At 34.5% G+C, this 21582-nt stretch overlaps 2 protein-coding genes across 2 annotated transcripts; both read right to left on the bottom strand.

Annotated features, from left to right (window-relative positions):
• Window positions 1–86: 86 nt before the first annotated feature.
• Window positions 87–15594, bottom strand: LOC127153372 (adhesion G-protein coupled receptor G7). Its single transcript, XM_051094436.1, has 17 exons — window positions 15546–15594; window positions 13481–13909; window positions 13262–13366; window positions 12915–13030; window positions 12152–12289; window positions 11958–12049; window positions 7642–7778; window positions 7401–7535; window positions 7153–7313; window positions 6823–6972; window positions 6471–6583; window positions 4101–4429; window positions 3216–3297; window positions 2614–2772; window positions 2228–2387; window positions 1930–2044; window positions 87–97 (listed from the first exon to the last, which is right to left on the bottom strand). Exons 1-17 carry the CDS (start codon window positions 15592–15594, stop codon window positions 87–89), a joined length of 2481 nt encoding a protein of 826 aa, XP_050950393.1.
• A 2302-nt stretch (window positions 15595–17896) lies between these two features.
• Window positions 17897–21406, bottom strand: jagn1b (jagunal homolog 1b). Its single transcript, XM_051094067.1, has 3 exons — window positions 21299–21406; window positions 20180–20291; window positions 17897–18805 (listed from the first exon to the last, which is right to left on the bottom strand). The coding sequence occupies exons 2-3, from the start codon at window positions 20266–20268 to the stop codon at window positions 18343–18345; spliced, it is 552 nt and encodes a 183-aa protein (XP_050950024.1). The 5' UTR covers window positions 20269–20291; window positions 21299–21406; the 3' UTR covers window positions 17897–18342.
• Window positions 21407–21582: the final 176 nt, after the last annotated feature.

Genomic DNA, 21582 nt, shown 5'->3' with positions numbered 1-21582 from the left:
ATAAAGCAGAGGTGGAGCTCTATCGTTGTTGGAGTGGGAAGTCCATCAGTCATGGAAACAGTCATCCATTTACAATGAAACTTACATTAATGAGGAACTAAAAAGACAACAGCATTACACAGTGATAGCATATTACATATTACTAGTTGTTATTCACACATAGCTGGACAAAATAATGTGAAGATCCATTATTTGGGGATTAGTATCATTTTGTAGGATACAGTGAAAAAGCAATTTTGCTCTTATATTTTATGTTTCCGTTGTCTATATATTGTGTTTAGTACAAGCCATGGGTGAAATATGTGACTTGTCAGACTTCCAAAAAGGACAAATCACGAGAGCCCACTTAGCAGGAGCACCTGTAACCTTAACAGTGCAATTATTTGGTATTTTAGGAACAAGAGTATTTACAATTATAAAAAAACAAGGCAGGACTTAATCTTCAAAAAAGAAAAACTAAAAGTTGAAAAGTGAACAATAAGGACCATCAAACATTAAGAAGGTTTGAGTCCAAACAACACAGAACTCTAACAGTAAAGTGACAACAAACTTCAGTATTCACCTTGACGACCCTTTTCCCACAAAAACCGACCACAGATAACTTCAGAAAGCTAACATCCATGAAAGATCTGCAACTTTAATTATTAAACTTTAATTATTAACTTTAAAGATTAAACTTTAATCACAGACACCAGTGCTAAAACTGCAAAAAAAAATTCCCTGACCTCAATATTATCGAACCACTGTGGACAGTTTTATAGAGAAGAGTGAGGAGCTGATCCCCTGTTCAATTTGGTAAATGTTTTTTATCGACAACATTGAACTGGAGACTAACTGATAAGTTGTATGAATCCATTCTAGGAAGGCTGAAATCTGTATTAAAGGATGTTAATGGTTGTAAAAACCAAATGGTTGTCCGACCCCTGCATATCTTACTGTAAGAATTGATTTTTTTAATGCTTTTTATAGTTTACAGCTGCAATTCACAGTTTATAGGAGTCGTCTGTGTTCATGGTCATTTGTATCGAGATTATTTTCATCCTTTTCTGAGTTCCTTGTTCCTGGTTTCCCACACTCTTAAAAAAAAGATGGTTCTTTACATGCAGTAACAGTCTTATTTACCATCCTGAAGAACCTTTTCATGCTGAAATGGTTCTTTGTTTTAGAGTTTTGGGTTCTTCATTCTTGCTTTTGTCTGTTAAGATATTTTGAAGAATGTTGGCAACCAAACACTTGCTGGTAGCCACTGACTTCCACAGTATGGAAAAAAAATGTAATGTAAGTATGTAAGTCAATGGGTACCAGCAACTGTTTGGTTGCCAACATTCTTCAAAATATCTTCTTTTGTGTTCAACAGAAGAAAGAAACTTGTACAGGTTTGAGGATGAGTAAATTATCACAGGTGTTATATTTTCAGTCTTGGTTATTGATGTTCTGTATTATAGATCAGTGGTTAGATTTTAGATTAGATTACATCTTCTGTTTGCCTTTTGTAGAACCGATCCATGAAAATGTGTTGATGTTAATACATAACATATTACTAGAAACTGTAGTTATGTGTTTTTTCACACTGGCTAAACCTTGAGAGCAATAATAAAAAAAATAAAAATAAACAAAACAAAACACATACATTTTCAGGTAATATTTTTATGACTAGAAAGTAAAATGAAATCCATAAGCTCTCCTAAAGCAAGGCCAATATAAATCAAAGACTAAAGTAAAGGTTAAAGCACAATCTGAATTGTAATATCTCAAATTTCTAACAACATGTACAATATGAGTATATGAGACCTTTGATATTAAATTAAATGTCATCAGACATGGTTTTCTATCATTAAAAAGAAAATACATGCATTTAAATTTAAATTAATAAATTAAATAACATTTTTTTTAAAAAAAATGCAAATGATCTTGTCTGTTGTCCTCTGCTTTTTGTGTCCATTTTTAAGGCCCCCCCCTTTGATTCAGTCTTAGAATCTAGTTTGTTTCGAGTTCTTGTCTTTAGAAACGACTGCAGTGTGAATAAAATGAAAATCTGGACACCCTTTGAAGGACAAAAAAAAATGTAGTGATCAGTCACCAATCAGTGCAAGATATACATATATACATAATATCTTAAAGCATCAGCTAGATTAAATTAGCAAAAATCTATCTGTAGGTGTCATATTCTCAATATGTAGGTGTCAGCTTGTCAAAAAATAATAATAAATATAGCGTATTAACGCACCTGTGTCGTGTTGCAGAGACAGAAAACCACACTGAGAATGATGTAAAGTGTTTTGTCATGAGTGATGAGCACAAAGTAACCAACGACCCAAGACAAACCGAGCACCACAGCCAGAGAGAAACTACTCAAAATCTTCTTCTTCATAGGAGTGGTTCGTGAGCTAAAGAACCAAAACTAACAATTAAATCATGTAAGAAATGTTAAATATTACAGAATGTTGCCATGAAACATCAAAAACTCCAAAAAAGATTTACACCTCAAACACTGGTTGCATGAAAGAATTCCCGCCATTTTCAACGGACTGTTATTAACAGCATCAGTTAAGTTTACATTAACCTTAAGCTTATTTTAAACCGGGAACATTCGTCTGCGGTTCGGTTACGTACCTTTTCAGGTTAGGATTCCCACAGCAGATGGTTTGAGAGAAGTAGACAAGCAGAGATGTGTTAAAACACAACATGACCGCTAGAGGGAGCAAGAAACCCCACAACATCGGCCGCTTCGGATCAAACCTTCCAGTCTTGTCAAGAGACGCCAACCAACAGCTACAACAGTAGTAAGAGATAACGTGAAATACTAAGGAATGTGTAAGTAATGTCCTACATTAAAAATATTATGTTTGAACCCAATATTACAAATAAAATACTAGATTTTAATGTGGAGTATTTACATCATTTGTAATTTTAGGCTTCCGGTTTCAATAACAGTCCGTTTAAAAGTACAAAAACAGTCCGTTGCTGCTTGATGTTACAAACTGGTACGTTATCATATTGTTTTAATTCACCTTTGTAATTATAAACACACTAGTTTGTAGGTTTGTGTTTATAGGAGTTTAACCATTTATTACATGTTATACTTTTAGTTATTTAACCAGGGACTCATTAGCGGAAGTCATTAAGCGTAAGTCTCGCACATTCACATGAAAATAGTTTACTTCCGTGGTGAAATATAAAGTGTTTAAAGTGATAAAAGCTTTTTTTTTACTTACAACTCCTCCTGTCGATAACCTAAAGGGTCCCTAAAGGTGTAGGTAGTGGACAGAGAGATGCCGACAATAACAGCAGGCAGACCTACACATATTATATGATTGATCAAAATGATTATTGTAAATTATATGATTATCTTGAGATTAGGCTGCTTTTGCTCACCTGAAGTTCTTTTTTTAATAATAAAATTAAATGAATAACAGTTAAATCTCATCTTTAGCAAATTTTTAAAAGAATATCCATTTCCATATTGTATATTATAATGTTGTGAATCCTAAATTCACATATGTGACCCAGGACCACAGAACCAGTCATAAGGGTCAATTCTTTGAAACCGAGACAGATTCATACATCTCAAAGCTGAATAAATAAGCTTTCCACTGATATATGGTTTGTTAGGATAGAATAGTATTTGGGCAAGATACAACGATTCGAAAATATGGAATCTGAGTGTGCAAAAAAAAAAATTAAAAATCTAAATATTGAGAAAATCTTTAAAGTTGTCCAAAGGAAGTTCTTAGCAATGTATATTACTAATCAAAAATTAAGTTTTGATATATTTACAGTAGGAAATTTACAAAATATCTTCACTAAACATGATCTTTACTTAATATCCTAATGATTTTTGGCTTAAAAGAAAAATTGATCATTTTGACCGATGTATTGCTACAAATATACCCGTGTTACTTAAGACTGTTTTTGTGGTCCAGGATCACAAATAGCATTTAAAATTATCATTTAATTACTGTTTTAGTAGTACAGCAACTAAACACTATAGAATTTTACTATTAAATATAAAATATGTAACACCATATATTCTTTATTTACAAGTTATGCAAACAGAATCCAAATGTCATGACTTTTAATATCAGTGTGTTTAAATGTACCCCAGCCGACTGTCGTGGCGATGGTGCGGAAAGCTCGTGGCGGACCGTTGAGGGCGTTTCTAATGAGGAAAAACACATGAGCCGCATACAAGATGTTCCAGGCAAACGTAGACAGCAGGAAGTACTGCAGCAGGGCCGTGATTGCCGTACAAGGACCCTGATCGACCGTCTGCTGCAAATCTGAAGAAGGAATGACGTTATGCTCTGAAACAGAGGCCTTTGAGTTCTGGACTGGGTTGTTGATCCCAAAAATGAAAAGCAGGTAGTAGGTAGTCATGCACAAACAGATGTTCACCAAGAGCATAGTGGAATTGGCTCCCCTCTGTTTCCTGCAGAGTTTATAAAAAAAAAAAAAAATCAAAAGGATTTCACCCAAAAAATGGAAATTGCACCATGATTTACTCACCCTTAAGCCATAGGTGTATCGAGTTATATTTAAAAAAAATGGCTCTTCTGAGCTTATAATGGCAGTGAATGGGTGTTGAGATTCAATAGTCCAATAAAGTGTATTCATCCATCATAAAAAGTACTCCACATGGTTTCAGTGGGTTAGTAAAGGCCTCCTGGAGTGAATTAGTGCATTTGTATAAGAAAAATGATCCATATTTACAACTTTATAAACCATAAACTTTATAAATCTCTAGCTTCTGCTAATTATCATACGCATGTTCATGAGAGAGTGGCGTTCCAGTGAATGATGTAGGACGTAGGCATAACAAAAGCTCAGGTGAGAATATGCTAGTCTTGCAACAACCAAGTTTTGTTTACAGCAAAGGAAAACCAGTCTTCTCTTCGCTTTTATCGAAATCCTAAGACATTTTTCTTTATAAAACCTCGTTTTGTACTTCTAACCAGTGTTTTATTTTGTTCTCTCTTCTACGCTCCCGTGTTTGTCACTTCTCACCAGAGCTTAAGCTATGCCTACATCCACGTCATCCGCTGGAACGGAACTTTTTCATAAACATCATACGACAGTTAGCGGAAGCTATAGATTACCTAATTATGTAATTATGGATATTTTTCTTTTAAAATACTTTTTATGATGGATGGATGCACTTTATTGGACTTCAAAATTTCAACACCCATTCACTACCATTATTAATCTTGGAAGAGCCAGGACATTTTTTCATATAACTCAGATTGTATTCGTCTAAAAGAAGAAAGTCACATACACCTAGGATGGTTTGGGCCTGAGTAAATCATGGGGTAATTTTCAATTTTGGGTGAACTATCCCTTTAAATTTTGCCTGGACATGATATGATAGAAACACATTATCTGCAAAATAATTTTCTATCTATATTTTTGTCTTGTTTTCCAGTAAAATATTACAATTGCACTGATAATAATTTCGACTATTATGCCGATAATTATTTTCTTTTTATGGTCAATAACCGAAACAAGCACACTTTTAAAATTCTATACAAATAAATTAAAAATAAAACACTCAAAAAAACTAAAATATGAAAAATTAACATTCACTGATTTGCTAAAGATTACATTTAGCAGTGTTGTAAAACAGCATTTTTAGAGAATAAATGTTTAAATTATCTAATAGTCCCAAGATACTGTGTATCCCATAAAAATACATTTAGAATTAATTTTAGTATTTAATTTTATCTTATACTATTGGCAAAATGTGTTTTTAAGCACATGTAACTCTAAAAATTGCTAGAATTATGTTTAAAATATACAAAAAGAAAGAAAGAGAAATATACTTAGTTTATGTAAACAAGCAATTTTGTTTCTAAATGCATTTACTGTCTTTAAGAATGCTTTAATATTTTTACTGGAAAATAAGACAAAAGAAAAAAAAAAAACATAGCGCGGTAATACCATTGTATTCTACGGAGTGAAGTACCATTGTCCTGTAAATTTTGCAGTATATGAATACGGTTCATTCATTAAAACGAAACCGAAGTACTGTATAATGCGGTAGTATTACTTTACCATGGTACTCCTACATTAAAGATTGATTCTTAAATGTGACCCTGGACCACAAAACCAGTCATAAGGGTCCATTTTTTTGAAAATGAGATTAATACATAATAAGCTTTCCACTGATGTATGGTTTGTTAGGATAGGACAATTTTTGAAAATCAAATATGGAGAAAATCACCTTTAAAGTTGTCCAAATGTAGTTCTTAGCAATGCATATTACTAATTTAAAAATTACATTTTGATATATTTACAAAATATCTTTATGGAACATGATCTTTGCTTAATATCCTAATGATTTCTGGCATAAAAGAAAAATCGATAGTTTTGACCCATACAATGTATTTTTGGCTATTGCTACAAATATACCTGTGCTACTTAAGACTGGTTTTGTGGTCCAGGGTCACAAATGTGTCCGGTGCTTTTGTACATACCTTGTTTTAATTTGATAAACTGCAGTGAGGACCAAACCCACAATAGACAGACTGCACCCCACAATGCTGATCCAGTTTAAAGCCTCAGAATAAGTGTAGTCTGCTCTAAAGCTCTACAAAGATAAAGAAATCTTGATAATAAATATATACAGTTCACCTAACATAACAAATGAAGTTAGCTTAGCATCATGCCAATGGCAGATTCTCTTGAAATCAGTTGTGAGTCATGTTTCCTGTGTTCTTTGCACAAGGAACATTATTTACTGTGTATAGAAAGTTTCTAAAGAAATAATGTTTCATTAAGCTGTCTATCTAGGCAGTGGTTTCTTTAAAACATGTATGTTAAACTAACCACAAGAACTGCAAAGTTGGTGGTGTGGTTGCATTCACAGCGCGGTCCATCGGGATCAAGTATTTTGACACAGCCCTCAGTTCTCCAGTCTCTTTGAGCATAGTCCCAATACACACATGCAAAATCGTAAGATGTCGAGCCGGATGTATTCTGAAAACATAAAGACACAATATATCATATACATACCTGATCCTCAATACCTTGACAGTGTTTATTTCGTGGTAATGACTGACTGGACGTTATTCGTATGTAGGTGTTTTATTGACTAATAACAGCAGATTTAGAAGCTGCTGTATTTTATGTAATCATTATGAGTTTGCAATCACTTACCTTGGGCCAGATGGCAAACTCCACATTATCAAGGAAGCTTTTGTCTGTCAGGCTGGCCGCCACCACCCTTCTCTTGGTATCGAGTTCACTATTAAATATTTTTGAGTTGAAAAACCGATCATTTTCATAAAGCACCATTCCAATGCTGAGATTTTTGTTCCCTGTTGGAAAGAGAGGGAGAAATGGATTCAGAACTTTGACTTTTACATTTTTATCCCTGAAAATGAGAACAGAAGCATAAACAGTACCCCAGTCTTTCTGGGAATCGTTCTGCATTTTGATCGTTAACAGGAGATCAGTGGGACGTCCTGAAGAGGATGCCGTGTTAGCCGTGTCTGCACCCAGCGTCTGACCGACGCTTTCAGGAGAATTCTGTGACAGTCCTAGTGAAATGCAGCTTAGTTTAGTTTAAGGAGTAGCAATGTCTTCTAATATCAACACAGATACAATAACTACACTTGAAGATTTCTATTAGGTTTCAGCACAGACCTGCTACAGTGTAGAACTGCACTTGTGGAGTCCAATTTGACAGCTTGATGCTTTGCACCACTAGGTTTGGTTGCACCAGTACGCTAGAGTTAATGTTACTCATCTTCAAGGCAAAATCCTCCAGAGTCTTTGTGAGACTGCGGATATAATACACATGCAAAAGTTGAACACGTATCCATCCTAATAATAATAATAATAATAATAATAAAAACAATAACAACAACTACAACAAATCGTAGTCATTTTCTTTAGTATTAAAAATATATAGAAATGTTTTACACATAGTTATGTGTAAATTTTTATCTATTTATTTAGCCTTAAGTTTTGTTGAGTAAATAATACATCTAAATATAAATGTTGTAAGGGATACATTATGCAAAACTATATAAAAAAAAAAAACCTGCAAATAAATTTATATAATCCACTCAGTAATTTGTTTTTCTAAATAAAATACATTCTACACCAAAAGAAGTTAATTTTAGCATGGTAACTATTGTTTATGAAGTTTATGTGTAATTTAAAAGTAATTTTGTAATTTCTAAGTAATTAATAAAAATGAGTAAAATTTGTAACTTGGCTTGGGAAAGACTAGGCAGAAAGTTTTAACAGCTTTAAGTTCTAAGGATTTAAGGTTTAAGTAATTTTAAGTTTTAGTTTAATAATTTTCTAATAATAAATATTTTTTTTAATAATATTTAAAATATTAACTAAAAATGTTCAATAGATAGAAAAACAGACTTACAGATAGATAGATAGATGATAAAAAAAACTAGCTGCTGCAATGTGATCTCATGATAATTCGTATGCATTTCATGTAAAATGTGGTTCTACATAACGTACATTTACTTACGTTTTTCCAGACACTAAAACGTACAATACTGACGTATTTACAGCATCTAAACATACAAACACTTACGTATTTTCAGCATTTAAACGTACAATACTGACGTATTGACGACACCAAAAAAATAAATCCTTATTAATATTGAAATCGCGGCATTAATTTTATTATTGTTGTCATACTAATGACCTTGTTTTCAATTGCATTGTTAAATTGTTAATCGTTTATTTAATACGAAGTTATAACATTTCATTCTGTTCTGTGTGATTTCTGCTGCCCGCTCTTTTCCAAGAATAGGCCTACATAATGTTAAACAAGACTACACTTTAAACCCTTAAAATAAATAAAATTTCTGCAATCGTTTGTATGTAATATTAACGTGATGGGACACAGAAGGCATCTTCTCCGACATGTTGTGACTAACAATAAAACCATAAAATACACCCAACACGCATCTTATTTACAAAATGAAACAATTTTATTTGTGCGCTGTAATCTAGATCTTGAGAATCCATACGATTGCGAGAAACAGGCCCAAATTCAAGTCTTTATCCAGCGATCTTCATCTCCATCCTGAGCAGTAAGTCCAGCAACAACAGCATTAAACCCGTGCTGAAGTGCATTATACAAATTCAAATAGTGCCGCCAGTGTTGCCAACTATTTTCAATGGAAAGTAGCTAAAGTCTGCTCGAAAAGTTGCCAAATGTCGCTAGATGACGTCATGCGTGTATTTGCATATTGATGACGTAATTACGTCGTATTTGCATTCTGCGTGTTTTCCCTAATCCTTCCTCACGTGTCCAATATAAAACTGTTATCAGTTGCGTTACATATTTTCTGTCAGACAACACAACGGAACTTATTAACCAGCAGTTACATCCTCTGCAATGAAATAATTCCGGAATCCGGATTTATAACTGCGTTGGACAAAATCACTACTGTAGGTAAGTTAAAGACAGCATATGTGTTGTGATACTATCAGTTATATTTACAAGTAAAATGAAAATAGATATAATTTATGCCACAGAATGCTTTCCTTATTCTCCCACACAGCGTTTGGCCTATTTGTAAACTTACAAACGAACTATGTGCATATTTACAAAAAGCCTGTGTACATTTACAAATGAAATACGTGCATATTTATAAGCTTTTATAAGCTTCAAAATGAAGTTAATGAAGTTTATTGTTGTGTATGAGTAAGTAGAATCAGGTACAGTCAATCAGATGTAGCTCAGTAAACGATCTCAGACGAGTTCAGAAACTAGAATGAACTTAAGCTCTGTAACAGTGGGTAATATAAGTGCATCAGAAGACAAAATAAATAAATAAGAAAAAATAAGAAGAAACGGTCAAATTAAAGAGTTTTATTTCAAGCAAAGGAGAAGCAGGTAAGTGATTGGTCCGTGGCAACACCGTTTGCACATGCGCAGCTCATTCACATCTATGTCAGCTGCCGTGCGGTCACAGGAATATGCTGCTCCTTTCAGCCGGAGCTAGCGCTCACTGATCACAGCAGACACAGGGAGATGAGTAACTGTACCGGGAAAGCAACACCTCGCGCTTTCCTTTTCCCTAGTACTGGCAACATTTGGAAAGTTGCTAAGGTTTGTCCAAAAGTCGCTAGATTTGTCGCTAGGCGCTTTTTTGAAAAAAAGTCGTCAAGGGGGTCTGAAAAGTCGCTAAATCTAGCGACAAAGTCGCTAAGTTGGCAACACTGAGTGCCGCATCAAGAAACCACAGGTTTAACGGCAGGAAAATCAAACGCTCATTGGCTCTCACCTGCATTCGTCATAGATTACGCCGTGTTTCTGGTGAGGTGTGGTTTTATTGATGCGCATGCGCCTTCACAGAGTGTATAGGGAAAATAACCTGGATAATATTTTCAGCGATAAAAAACTTAAATTCTGCTCTGCACTTCACACAAACCCGTATTCCACCAGAAAGAACTGCGGCTCCAACGCATCGTCATTTGGACTGCTTTTTGGTACTGAGCTTGACATTTTTGCAATAAATAAATGATTGCGATTGCACTTTTTTGACTGTCATGTTTTTCTTTATTACAGGACAGAGAGAGTTATGCTGAGGTTTAGAGGTAGGAGTGGGATTAGCGACTATTAAAAAATAGTTTTATTCTATATTGTTATTAAAACGGTCATTTCAATGCATATTTTGGTTTTATATCCATTTATATTCGCTATAAAATGGGTAGGTTTAGGTTGGGGGTGAGTTAAGGGGTCTAAAAATCTAAATCGCTTATTGATAAAATTATAAAAAATGTTTTTTTTTTTGGTATAAAATGGGTATGTTTAGGTTTGGGTTAGGTTAAGGAGGCTAAAAATTTAAATCGCTTGTTGATAAAATTATAAAAAAAAAGCATTATGAATATCTATATGATCTTAATGATATAAGCTATGTAAATATTTTACATTTTTTTAGCTAAAAATACGTAGCGATTTGTACGTTTTAAACGTCTAAACTGTACGTTTTAGCATCAATAAAAATGTACATTCTGTGCCTCTAAATGTTATGAGACCAGGCTGGCTAAAACCAGCTGAATTGGCAAAAAAGTTAACAACCAGCTAAAACCAGCTGATCCAGTAAAATAAATAAATAAATAAAAAAACCTAATAATACATTAAAAAATCAGCTAAAACAAGCTGATTTAGTAACTAAAATATACAACTGAAAACAGCTCATTTAGTAAAACCAGCTTAAAATAAGCTGATGTAGCAAAAAACAAACAAACAAAAACATTAAAGCCAGCCGTTTTTAGCTGAAATTAACTGGTTTAAGCTTGCTTGCTCTTAAAGCAGGTCTCCCAGCTTAACAAGCTAAAACCAGCCAAAAAGTGGCCAAAACCACTTTAAAACCAGCCTGGGAGACCAGCCAAGGCAGCCAACCAGCATAGCTGTTTCAACCTTTTTTTTAAGTAGGGAGTTGTTAAGTTTTGTTATATCAATAAACAGCTTAAATACACCATAAGTGTCAAAAGTTTTCACCTCCTTTATGAAAATCTATGGGAGTTTTGGTAAATTTGTCTGGTTTATGATAACCGTAAGCCAGATCAGTTAGAAAAGACATAGCAACTAACTTCAGAGTAGTCTGAAGGACTGACCCAAATTTGGTGGTTGTACCTTTAAACCTGGCTCAGAAGAAGAGGAAAGAGCGTAAATAGCAGATCAGTAAGGCTTTTTCAAGCCAGCTTAGTATAATAATAATAAAAGCTCCTTTATTTAATTTTGTTTAAATAAAAACTTTTTTCACAAAAATGGTACCTTTGTTTTCAAAGCTTTAATAATTTAAATTATTTAATTAAATTAGCCACTAGAATTAAAAAGTTTCTTTTTAATACTTAAGTGTGTTTATTTATGTTTGATTAAATGGATTGCTTTACACAGAAAAGTGTGGTTTTGTTATTATAAGATTCATATGAGTTGTGTTTGTGTGGGACATGTATGTGTGCAGTGTAAACACCTCTCAAGCGCATCGTAAGTGTCCTCAGAGTATTGGTCTTCATCAGTGTACATGAGCTGACTGATGGTGGCCACCACTGACTCTGCAACTGACTGTAATAAAGATCTATTCAATTTTGATCTAGTTACACTGTCAGACAAACATTTTATTTTATATTTTTATTTTTATTTTTCATTTAATTTGTACATTCTTACCTCATTTAACATGGTGGCGGACAACAGGTTGTTGATAATCGTAGCAGCTGAGGTGATGTTCTGGGATGTCAGCTGCTCAGGTTTGGATGTGAGCATCTGGACACTGGAGGCAACATATATATTCTCTTCTAGAGTCCCCTAAACGAAACAGTCAAAGCCAAAACTATTGTGCCAGTCTGTTGTCTAATCAAAAGTACCTTAAAATGCACTCAAAATGTAGTTAATTCAATATAATTATTGGTCACAGACATTTGGAGATTTACTTTAAATTTCACCAAGCTGTTTACTCACTAAAAACTCCCATAGATCATGTTTTCAGATCATTTTATGTCTTATTTTGATGTAACAAAGTGGTTATATCTAAATATGTGAGTTATTTACTTACTTTTTTTTAATTAGTCTTCGATTAACACCAATATATTCATTCAGACTGATTTGCAAATGTGGAATGTGCACACAAAAAGTGTGATTTATCACATGAACCAATCACAGCCAATCATAACCAGTAATATCCAATAACATGGCAATGGAGGCATTGCCTCCTCTCATGTGATTTTCCCCATTCATTCTCAATTATCCCCCAACAAACTCACTGCATGCTTTAGAAGGTCTGTTAAAACTCATTGGGCTCAGGGGGGGCGAGAAATTTGCGGCTCCCGCCGTACATTTTGCGTCAACTTTTGTAATTTAGAATAAATAATGACTGCAAATTTGTTAAAAATGGTCAACTAGTGTATTAAATTTCAAAGATGTAAATACAGACGTTGACTTTGCTTTCGAACGCCTCCAGGTTCAAGCCACAGTCCAGAAATTGAAGTCCACCAAATCCATGGAAATGTGTTGAACTCAAACACTCTGCTAAGGCCATAGGATTACCAGCTACAAAAGACACAGAAGCTTGTTAGCTTAATTTTAAACAAAAAAAAATTACATCCCCAAACTCAAAAAGTTGCAGTTTGACATATTTTGATATGTACTTCAAACACAAACTTAAGTTACTGTACAATACTGCTAAATTTCTTTCTTTTTTTGTAGTTTGTCAAGATAAAGGATCTGAGATCTGGTGGCTGTTACTGTATTTATGACTGTTTATTTTGTAAAACTACATACCACTGGGTGTTCCTGGAGGGCAAAGCTGTATTGAATAACTAATCTGACCGATCACAGTAAGTGGGAAGGTCAAATCGTCAACTGTTTCCTCTGGACAGGTATTACCTACGACAAAATCATTTTGGGAAACATATCAGCAAGTCATCCTGGACCAAATCTTAAAATGGTTTTACTTATATTACAAGCCAGAATTTAAGAGAACTCTTCTGCAATGCTTACCTGTAGGTTGAGAAGTGGTTAAAAGCGGGTTAGGACTGGTAGCTGATGTTGAGGAAGTGGTTGAAGTGGTAGTTGTGGGTGACCAGGTGGTTGAATCACTTAATGTAGTGGTAGTAGGGGTGGTAGTGGTAGCGGAATTGGTAGTAGTGGTAATAGGGGTGGTAGTGGTAGGGGAACTGGTAGTAGTGGTAATAGGGGTGGTAGTGGTGGTAATAGGTGTGGTAGTGGTAGGGGAATTGGTAGTGGTGGTAATAGGGGTGGTAGTCGTAGGGGAATTGGTAGTGGTAGGGGTACTGGTAGTGGTGGTTATAGGGGTGGTAGTGGTAGGGGAATTGGTAGTAGTGATAATAGGGGTGGTAGTGGTAGGAGAATTGGTAATGATGTTATAATGGCCAGGTGTTAATTGTAGTAGCCCCTCATTTATAAATGCTGGTCAAAGAGAAGGAAACAATTCCACATAGATCAGTGCTATGTTTCTGGTACAACATGATTATATAATGTTTTTAATCCACATTAAAAAAAAAAAAAAACAAGAGTGCTGTACTATTGACAGCTACACTCTTAAAATGAAAGGTTTTTCATTGGCATTAATGGTTCCATAAAGAATCTTTAATATCCATGAAATCTTTCCATTTCATAAACAGTCTTTTATACTTGAAAAAAGGTTCTTTACACTAAAAAATAAATAAAGGTTCCAAAAGGGGGGTTTCTTAAAATAACATAATATATATATATATATTTTTTTGACATCTTAAATACTCCATGTGAAGAACATCTAAAGAACTTTATTACACTATGAGGAACACTCACATTAAAAGTTCCAAAAGGGATTTTTTGAACCATTTTTTGTTCCTTCAAGTAAATAATTCTTAAAAGAACAAATTTTCTTAGTGTGCAGAACATTTTAATAATCTAAAGAACCTTCTACCACTTTAAAGAACCTTTTGTGCAGTGGAAAGATTCCATGAGTGTTGAAGGTTCTTCAAGGAACCAAAGATACCAACAAAGTTGGTAGAGTGTAGATTCTAAAATAGGGTTCTCAACTCTTCAAGGTCCACTTTCCTGCAGAGTTTAGCTCCAACCCTAATCAAACGCACCAGATCAAGGTTGCTGCTAAACCCTGCAGAACAGTGGACCTCAAGGGCCAGAGTTAAGATTCCCTGTTGTAAAATATTCTTTTTTTAAGAGATGTTCAGTGGGAGTTTTGTTTTGGGGGGGAGTTTGTTGAGGCCAAGACAGTATTTTTATGGGTGGGCTGCCTATTCCCTGGCCCAATAAGTGACCACTGGATGACAGCTCTGCACTTAGGCATCATTTGCAAGTGAAACTCCAGCACATAATTCTTTAAATCCCCGTGACACATGCAAATAATTTTAAACTGGAGAATCTAAACTATCTGGCAACCAATAAAATAAAAAATTGCAACATGTAGTGAGATATAATGTAGTAATATTTTATACAGTAATAATTGTATATAATTATATTCATATTTAAAGATAAAGTCAGATATTTACTGTATGTTATATATCAATATAAACTGAAATCATGATGAAAAAATAAGGTATTTTAGTCAAAACAACAAGGTGCACAAACATGTTTTGGTAACTTTATTTTACGGTGTCCTTGTTCTGCATGTTACATGTACTTATTACATGTACTTAATATAGTAATAGCAATAAATAATGCATAATTATATGCAACTAACCCTAAACCAAACCCTCGTCCTTACCCTAACCATATAGTAAGTGCAAGTAGTTAATTAATATTACTTAGTACTGAAATGTATGATTACGCTGTAACAAGGACGTAGTAAAATAAAGTGTAACCAATGTTTTATATGTATTTTTTTTTTTTTTTTTTTTTTTTTTTTTTTGTAATGAAACCTATTTAAAATAAAGAAAAATAGAAATTTCTGTTGTATTGTTAGAGATTGCTGAAAGTCTGGATAGGGGGTCCCTGGATCTTTATAAATGTATATATTTGAGGAAAATATAATAATATAAATATACCTGGCCTACATCTGCTTTTCTGAAAGGTAATTTGTAATGTTACAATAATCCCTTACCTGAAAGAAATATGAGCAGCAGCAGCAGCAGCATGGAGCGATCCATCATCATCCCATTAATGATCCAGATCTGGTTCTTGAAAATGTCTGGTTATGACTTATGTAGGAGGATCTCAGATGTTGTGTTTGACATGATATATTTGCATTTTGAAGGGGGAAAAAGAGCTATGGACACGGTAATTCGCAATGTTTTGCAAAAACCAAAAATGACAAGAAACACGTTGGGTCAGGCAGGTCGTATCAATTTACTACCTGACAGACCTAATAAGTACACATAGGCTAGGCCTGTCTAGACTTTAGCAACTAGTTTGAATACAAGTGTAGTCGTAATTATGAAAAAAACAGACTATTTTAAATTGATAGTCCACCCCACAATTAATATTCCCTCATCATTTACTCAAACTCACGCCATCCCAGATATAAATGACTTTCTTAAATAAAAACACCCTCATTCTAAATCAGTCTGTACATCTGGGATGTTGTGAGAGTGAGTAAATGATTTTATTTTTCGAAAAGAAAAATGCTGCTGTTTACTTTGTATTTTCAATCATGTGAATAATGTGACATCTGTATACACAACCTAATATCTTATTACAAATCTTTGTAGAATATTCTAGAGAGATTCAAAGCAGCAGGACTATGCGTGCTTGCACTCTACCGATGTGCCATTGCCAAACAAACTTTTTTCAAATCCAAATAAAACACAGTACTGTGTAAAAGATTGGCATGTGTCACACGTTTAAAGATGAATTATTTTTTTCTCAACTTCATTTTGTTATTCAAAGCGAGCCGTGTATTAGATGCAAATTGCTGTTGTTCACGCATTTCAGATACGCCACTGAACAAAAGGCAAATTAATGGCGCATCTCTAAACTCATAACGCAAACTAATGGGCAAAAGCCGAAACCCCCAAAAGCAGAAAACTGTAATGATTAAGAAACACTTATGTCTTTATAATATATTAATATTTAGTAGTCTATGTGCCGCTGTGCAGTAGTCTAGGTCCCTTTTACTACAACACGTGAACATTCAGACAGCGTGACCAGAATTTTCATGCTGGCAGGTCAGTGGGTTTTTCTCAACATCCAGCCTGAAATACTTTACAGTTTACAAATGAAGCATCAATTTCTATATCTGTAATAATCGTTTTAACCTGTAGATATTATAGATTGTATCGTAATTCGTATAGAGAATACTGCTCATCATTGAACCCAGATGCTACCAACATCAAATTGATGGTTTAACGTTGAAAACTGCGTGGTTATTAGTGACAGTATTTGGAATGACAACAAAAACGTGTTGCCCAAGAACTTCCATAGGAACGGAATAAAGCTGAACGAGGTGCAAAGGTTAAACACGTTAATCTGTGTAAGCTAATAAAGCTAAGGAACCCTTGCGTCCATGAGAGTAATGGAGGATATGCACTTACCTAGAAACCTCCACAACAACTCTCCCGCCTTGTTTGTTATTCATGTACTGGACACTCGTTCTTATGAAACCTAAAAATGTTAAAACTACTGTATGTAATATCTTAAACTCACTTTTTTATTAGTTTCTTAGTATTTATTTTCTTGGAAAGGGTACATTGTTAAGAAGAATTGTCTCAAATTATGTCTGCTTCTTTTATATAACTGGCAACTTCTATACAGGTACAAATTATGGCTTCTTATAAAAAAAAGCAAACACACATGGTCAAACCTGAAGTCAGCCCTTATAAAGGGATAGTTTACCTGAAAGTGTTCACTCACCCTCATGTTGTTCCAAACATGTATGAATTTCTTTCTTCTATTGTACACAATAGATATTTTGATTTTGTTAACCAAACAGTTGCTGGAAGCCATTGACTTCCTACTATTTTTCTCCCCATAGTTTGGGAGTCAGTGGCTACTGTGAACTGTTTGGTTACCAACACTCTTCAGAATATATTATTTTGTGTTCAAGAAACTCATACATGTTTGGAAGAACTTGAGGGTGACTAAATGAAAACACAATCTTCATTTTTGGGTGAACTGTAGCTTTAAACAACTCGCCAACCTTAGTTAATTATCTGCTGAGCATTTCTATAAAACAGCAGCCTTGGGTTGTTTCATTCAGAGGAAGACAAAAGGAAGGACATTATTACAAGCTTAAAGAAAACTGTTTTACATCTTTATATCCAGAGCAGATACAAAGTTGTCAGATACATCTATAAAGAACTGTGGAACTTTAACAGCAATCTAGTAACTCACAAACTACAATGTTACTTAAACAATATTTCTGTTGTTTAGATTTGTTAGATATTATTACAGCCTCCAACAAAGCACTTATTGAGTTCAGTCTATTTATTCAAAAGTGACAAAAAATAACTCATATTCATATTTTCGGTTAATTTTATTGTAAGCCGATTAGTGGAAAAGAGCAGAATGTTTGACGTACACTATTTTAGTAAATGGACTTTTGATGTGGTTCTTCACACAACGCCTGGTTCCTCATCATTGAGGTTACATTTCCAACACATCCCTTATGAATAAGACTTGATGTATGTTAAACAACATGTGGAATTGTGATGGAAACAGAGATTACAAAGCCAGCAGTTCAAACCTAAGCAGAAACGGATATTAGTGACGTCTTGCCCTGGGCTGAGAGCCAATGGATGAGAAGCTTGACACTGAACATCCTGGTTTAAAGCATCTGATCTCCTCTTAGGCTCAAATTACTTAGTCATGTAATCATAAAAACATATGTGATCGAAGAGCCCTCAGAAGAGTAAATAAAGAGACAAATAAACAGCTGACAACTAGTATTCTTCATCAGTCCCTTATTTCTTCTTTTTATCTTGTGTGTTGGTGAACCAGGCATCCAGCAGCTTTTTGCTATAGTAGATCTGCCAGCCATGTACTTGAAGTGAAATAATCAAAACTAAGTACATTACAGAGACAGCAGAGAAGCCAAAGATGAACCTATAAGCTTTGCCATGCCGATAAAGCTGCTGAGCCACAGGAAACATCTCCATCCCTCCATAAAGAATAGGAGCGACACAGAAAAGCCCGGCGCTGATCATTGAGATGACCAGGTAACTGATGTTGTTTTTTGGTAAAGCCATGAAGCTGAAGACAGTAGGTATGATGCTCAGAAGATACGTGTATTCCCATTGGTAAGGAGAGGCCACCACTTTATGGGACACCAAGTTCAGCTGGCTGACCACCACCTGTGCTGCTACAAGCAACCAGACCACTAGATGAGCGATGTTCAGCTTCTTGATTTCGGACTTCAAGGCCACACTGAGGAGATTGAGAAGAGTCAATGCAACAGGATCAGAGTTACTGTGATTTTTTAAATATTTTTAGGGGGTTGTTCCCCATATATACCCCCATCATGTCATAAAGGATTAGTTAACTTAAAAGTTTAAATAAAAGTTTCTCAATAATTTACTCACCCCCATGTCACCCAAGTTAAAGTCTTTCTTTCTTTTCCCCAATTAGGGAATTAAGGAAAACATTCCAGGATTTTTCTCCATATCGTGGACTTCAATGGGGGTCAACACGATGAAGGTCCAACTTGGAGTTTAAGTGCAGCTTCAAACAGCTCTACACAATCTTCTTATCTAGCAAAACGATTGGTAATTTTCCAAAAAAAAAAAATTAATTTTCCACTTTTTAACCCCGAATGCTCATCTTGCACTAGCTCGACCACATGCATTACGTAATCATGCGTGTGTCACGTAGACGGAAGTAGTTAAAAAAAGGAAATGTCTAACACCCTTTAAAAAAAAGGTAAAATAACTATGTTGGACGATTTTAAAGTTGGAGGAGAAAATGAGGGATTTTTTTGCCCTACCTTACATTTTTGAACCGAAGTACACAATCGAAGGGTTTTCTTACGTGATTATATAATGCAGAGCTAAAACCAGAAGAGCAATTGTGGTTAAAAAATATATATAAATTTTATTTATTTATTTATTTTAAGAAAATGACCAGTTGTTTCGCTAGATAAGACCCCTAAACTCTGCAGAGCTGCGGCATTCCAGGAATTGATTTTGAGACCTCTGATGTAGAGCCTTTTGAAGCTGCATTGAAACTGCATTTTTAACCTTCTACCCGTTGGGCACCATTTAATTCCACTATATGGAGAAAAATCCTGGAATGTTTTCCTAAAAAAACCATTTCTTTTCGAGAAGGAAGGAGGTGGAAAGACATGAACATCTTGGATGACATGGGGATGAGTAAATTATCAGGAACTGTTTATTCTGGAAGTAAACTAATCCTTTAATGTATATCGGAGAAGATGTTAATGATCATACTTTACTCATTACTTTAATTTATCATAATACCACAGTTATGTGATATTTTAAAACATTTTACTACTTGGGTTTGAACTACAAGTGCATTAGGCCAAGTCCCAAGCACTTTCTAAAATGAAATACTGGCAATTTACTTAGAAATACAGTACAAAGAACAATTATCAGTAAATAATAGAATCGGGGTTTTCTTTATATTCGTTAATTGTGTATTATTTATTTATTGTATATTATTTAATATTTCGTTACCGACATAAGTGTTGTTGTTTACTGGACACTGTGTATACAAGACTCAAATATTACGAATCATATATATATTTTTTTAATCATTGACTTTGAATTCACAACACATACGTACCTCATCTGATAGTGTGACGCCACACGCTCACGGTGCTGAAAGTCGCTGCCGTCTGTTCCTGTAGCGCGCGGTCCTGCTCGTGATGCCATGGCAACCCACCACAGTCGACAACCTGAGGTAAAAGTAAACTCGAAATTTACCTCACTTCTTCGGTGTAGAAGGTCGCATGAGGTAAACGGGACACTCGCGTTATGGTGTAACAAGCGTATATGATATAAGTATACGCGTACGTTATAAAAGTTGAAAATTACGTCACAGTTTACTCTCCCTCGTGTTGTTCAAAAACGCTTTCTTCCGAGAAACACAAACGGCAGAATGCTGGAGGTTAACAGGCTCAGTCAACATTAACTTTAAATGCACTTTTCCACAGTGAAAGTGAATGGTTACTTGTTGCTATCATTAAAACATCTCCTTTGTGTTCTACAAAAAAGACATTATGGAATGTAAATGAACTTGTCAATTTTAACCAAAAATTGCCACAAATTATATTGCAAACTACTTCTACCATGATACTGTACAATATTTGTTATTATTTTGACCAAATACATCTGAATAGCATATAATGACAAAGCGAATGCAAGTAATGTAGACCAACCTTATACGCTTCCGTAAATAAGCGATACTAATTCATAAAAAAAAAAAAAACTAATATATTGACTTAATCTAAACTTTACCAAGTAAAGCAGTAAAACCTCAATTTCCGCAAACGAAGTAGCCTACTGTTTACCATATTTTAGTTAATTACAAAAGCTTTTAAAAATGTCAAACTTCGCTGTAGTTTTTGTTTGTTCACGACCTTGTATTGAACTGTAAACCAGCTGGCTATATAGGCTACTATATTCACCCACGCGTAGCATTATATAATCATTAGGAGATTACAACTTACATTTATTAGATTTTTCGATTCTAATACAATGTATTTTTAAACTCCAACTATTAGTCACTCAGACCAACTTCCACGGCTTTTGCTGACGCTTCCTATAGGTACAGTAACAGTATGATTTCTACGAGACACCATACAAGATCATTCACAGTCATAATCGGTATAACAGATAAGAAGACGCGCACTTATATATAAGCATATCATATTTGTGAACATCCATACTTTAAAATACCTACCTTATTTCAGCATGAACGAGAAAGCAACTTTACATACACACAGCAGAAACGTGAGCAAAAGTAGTTCTTCTTCTACTTGTGTGTTCGTCTGGACATAATGCAATATCGCCCTCATTGGCGTGGAGTGGGAACAATTAATGATTGAGAATCAGAGAGATTTACATTTAAAGGATTGATACAACGGATATACATACATGGTTATTAAATCATTTAAATAAAATGTTGAGTACCTTAAAGCTCTTTATTGGTTTGTTTGAGGTCTATTTGAGAGACCAGGATGCACA

The sequence above is a fragment of the Labeo rohita genome, chromosome 22, assembly GCF_022985175.1.
Source record: "Labeo rohita strain BAU-BD-2019 chromosome 22, IGBB_LRoh.1.0, whole genome shotgun sequence".
In the NCBI taxonomy this organism is placed as follows: Eukaryota; Metazoa; Chordata; class Actinopteri; order Cypriniformes; family Cyprinidae; genus Labeo; species Labeo rohita.
This window is presented reverse-complemented; position numbering and strand designations above follow the sequence as displayed.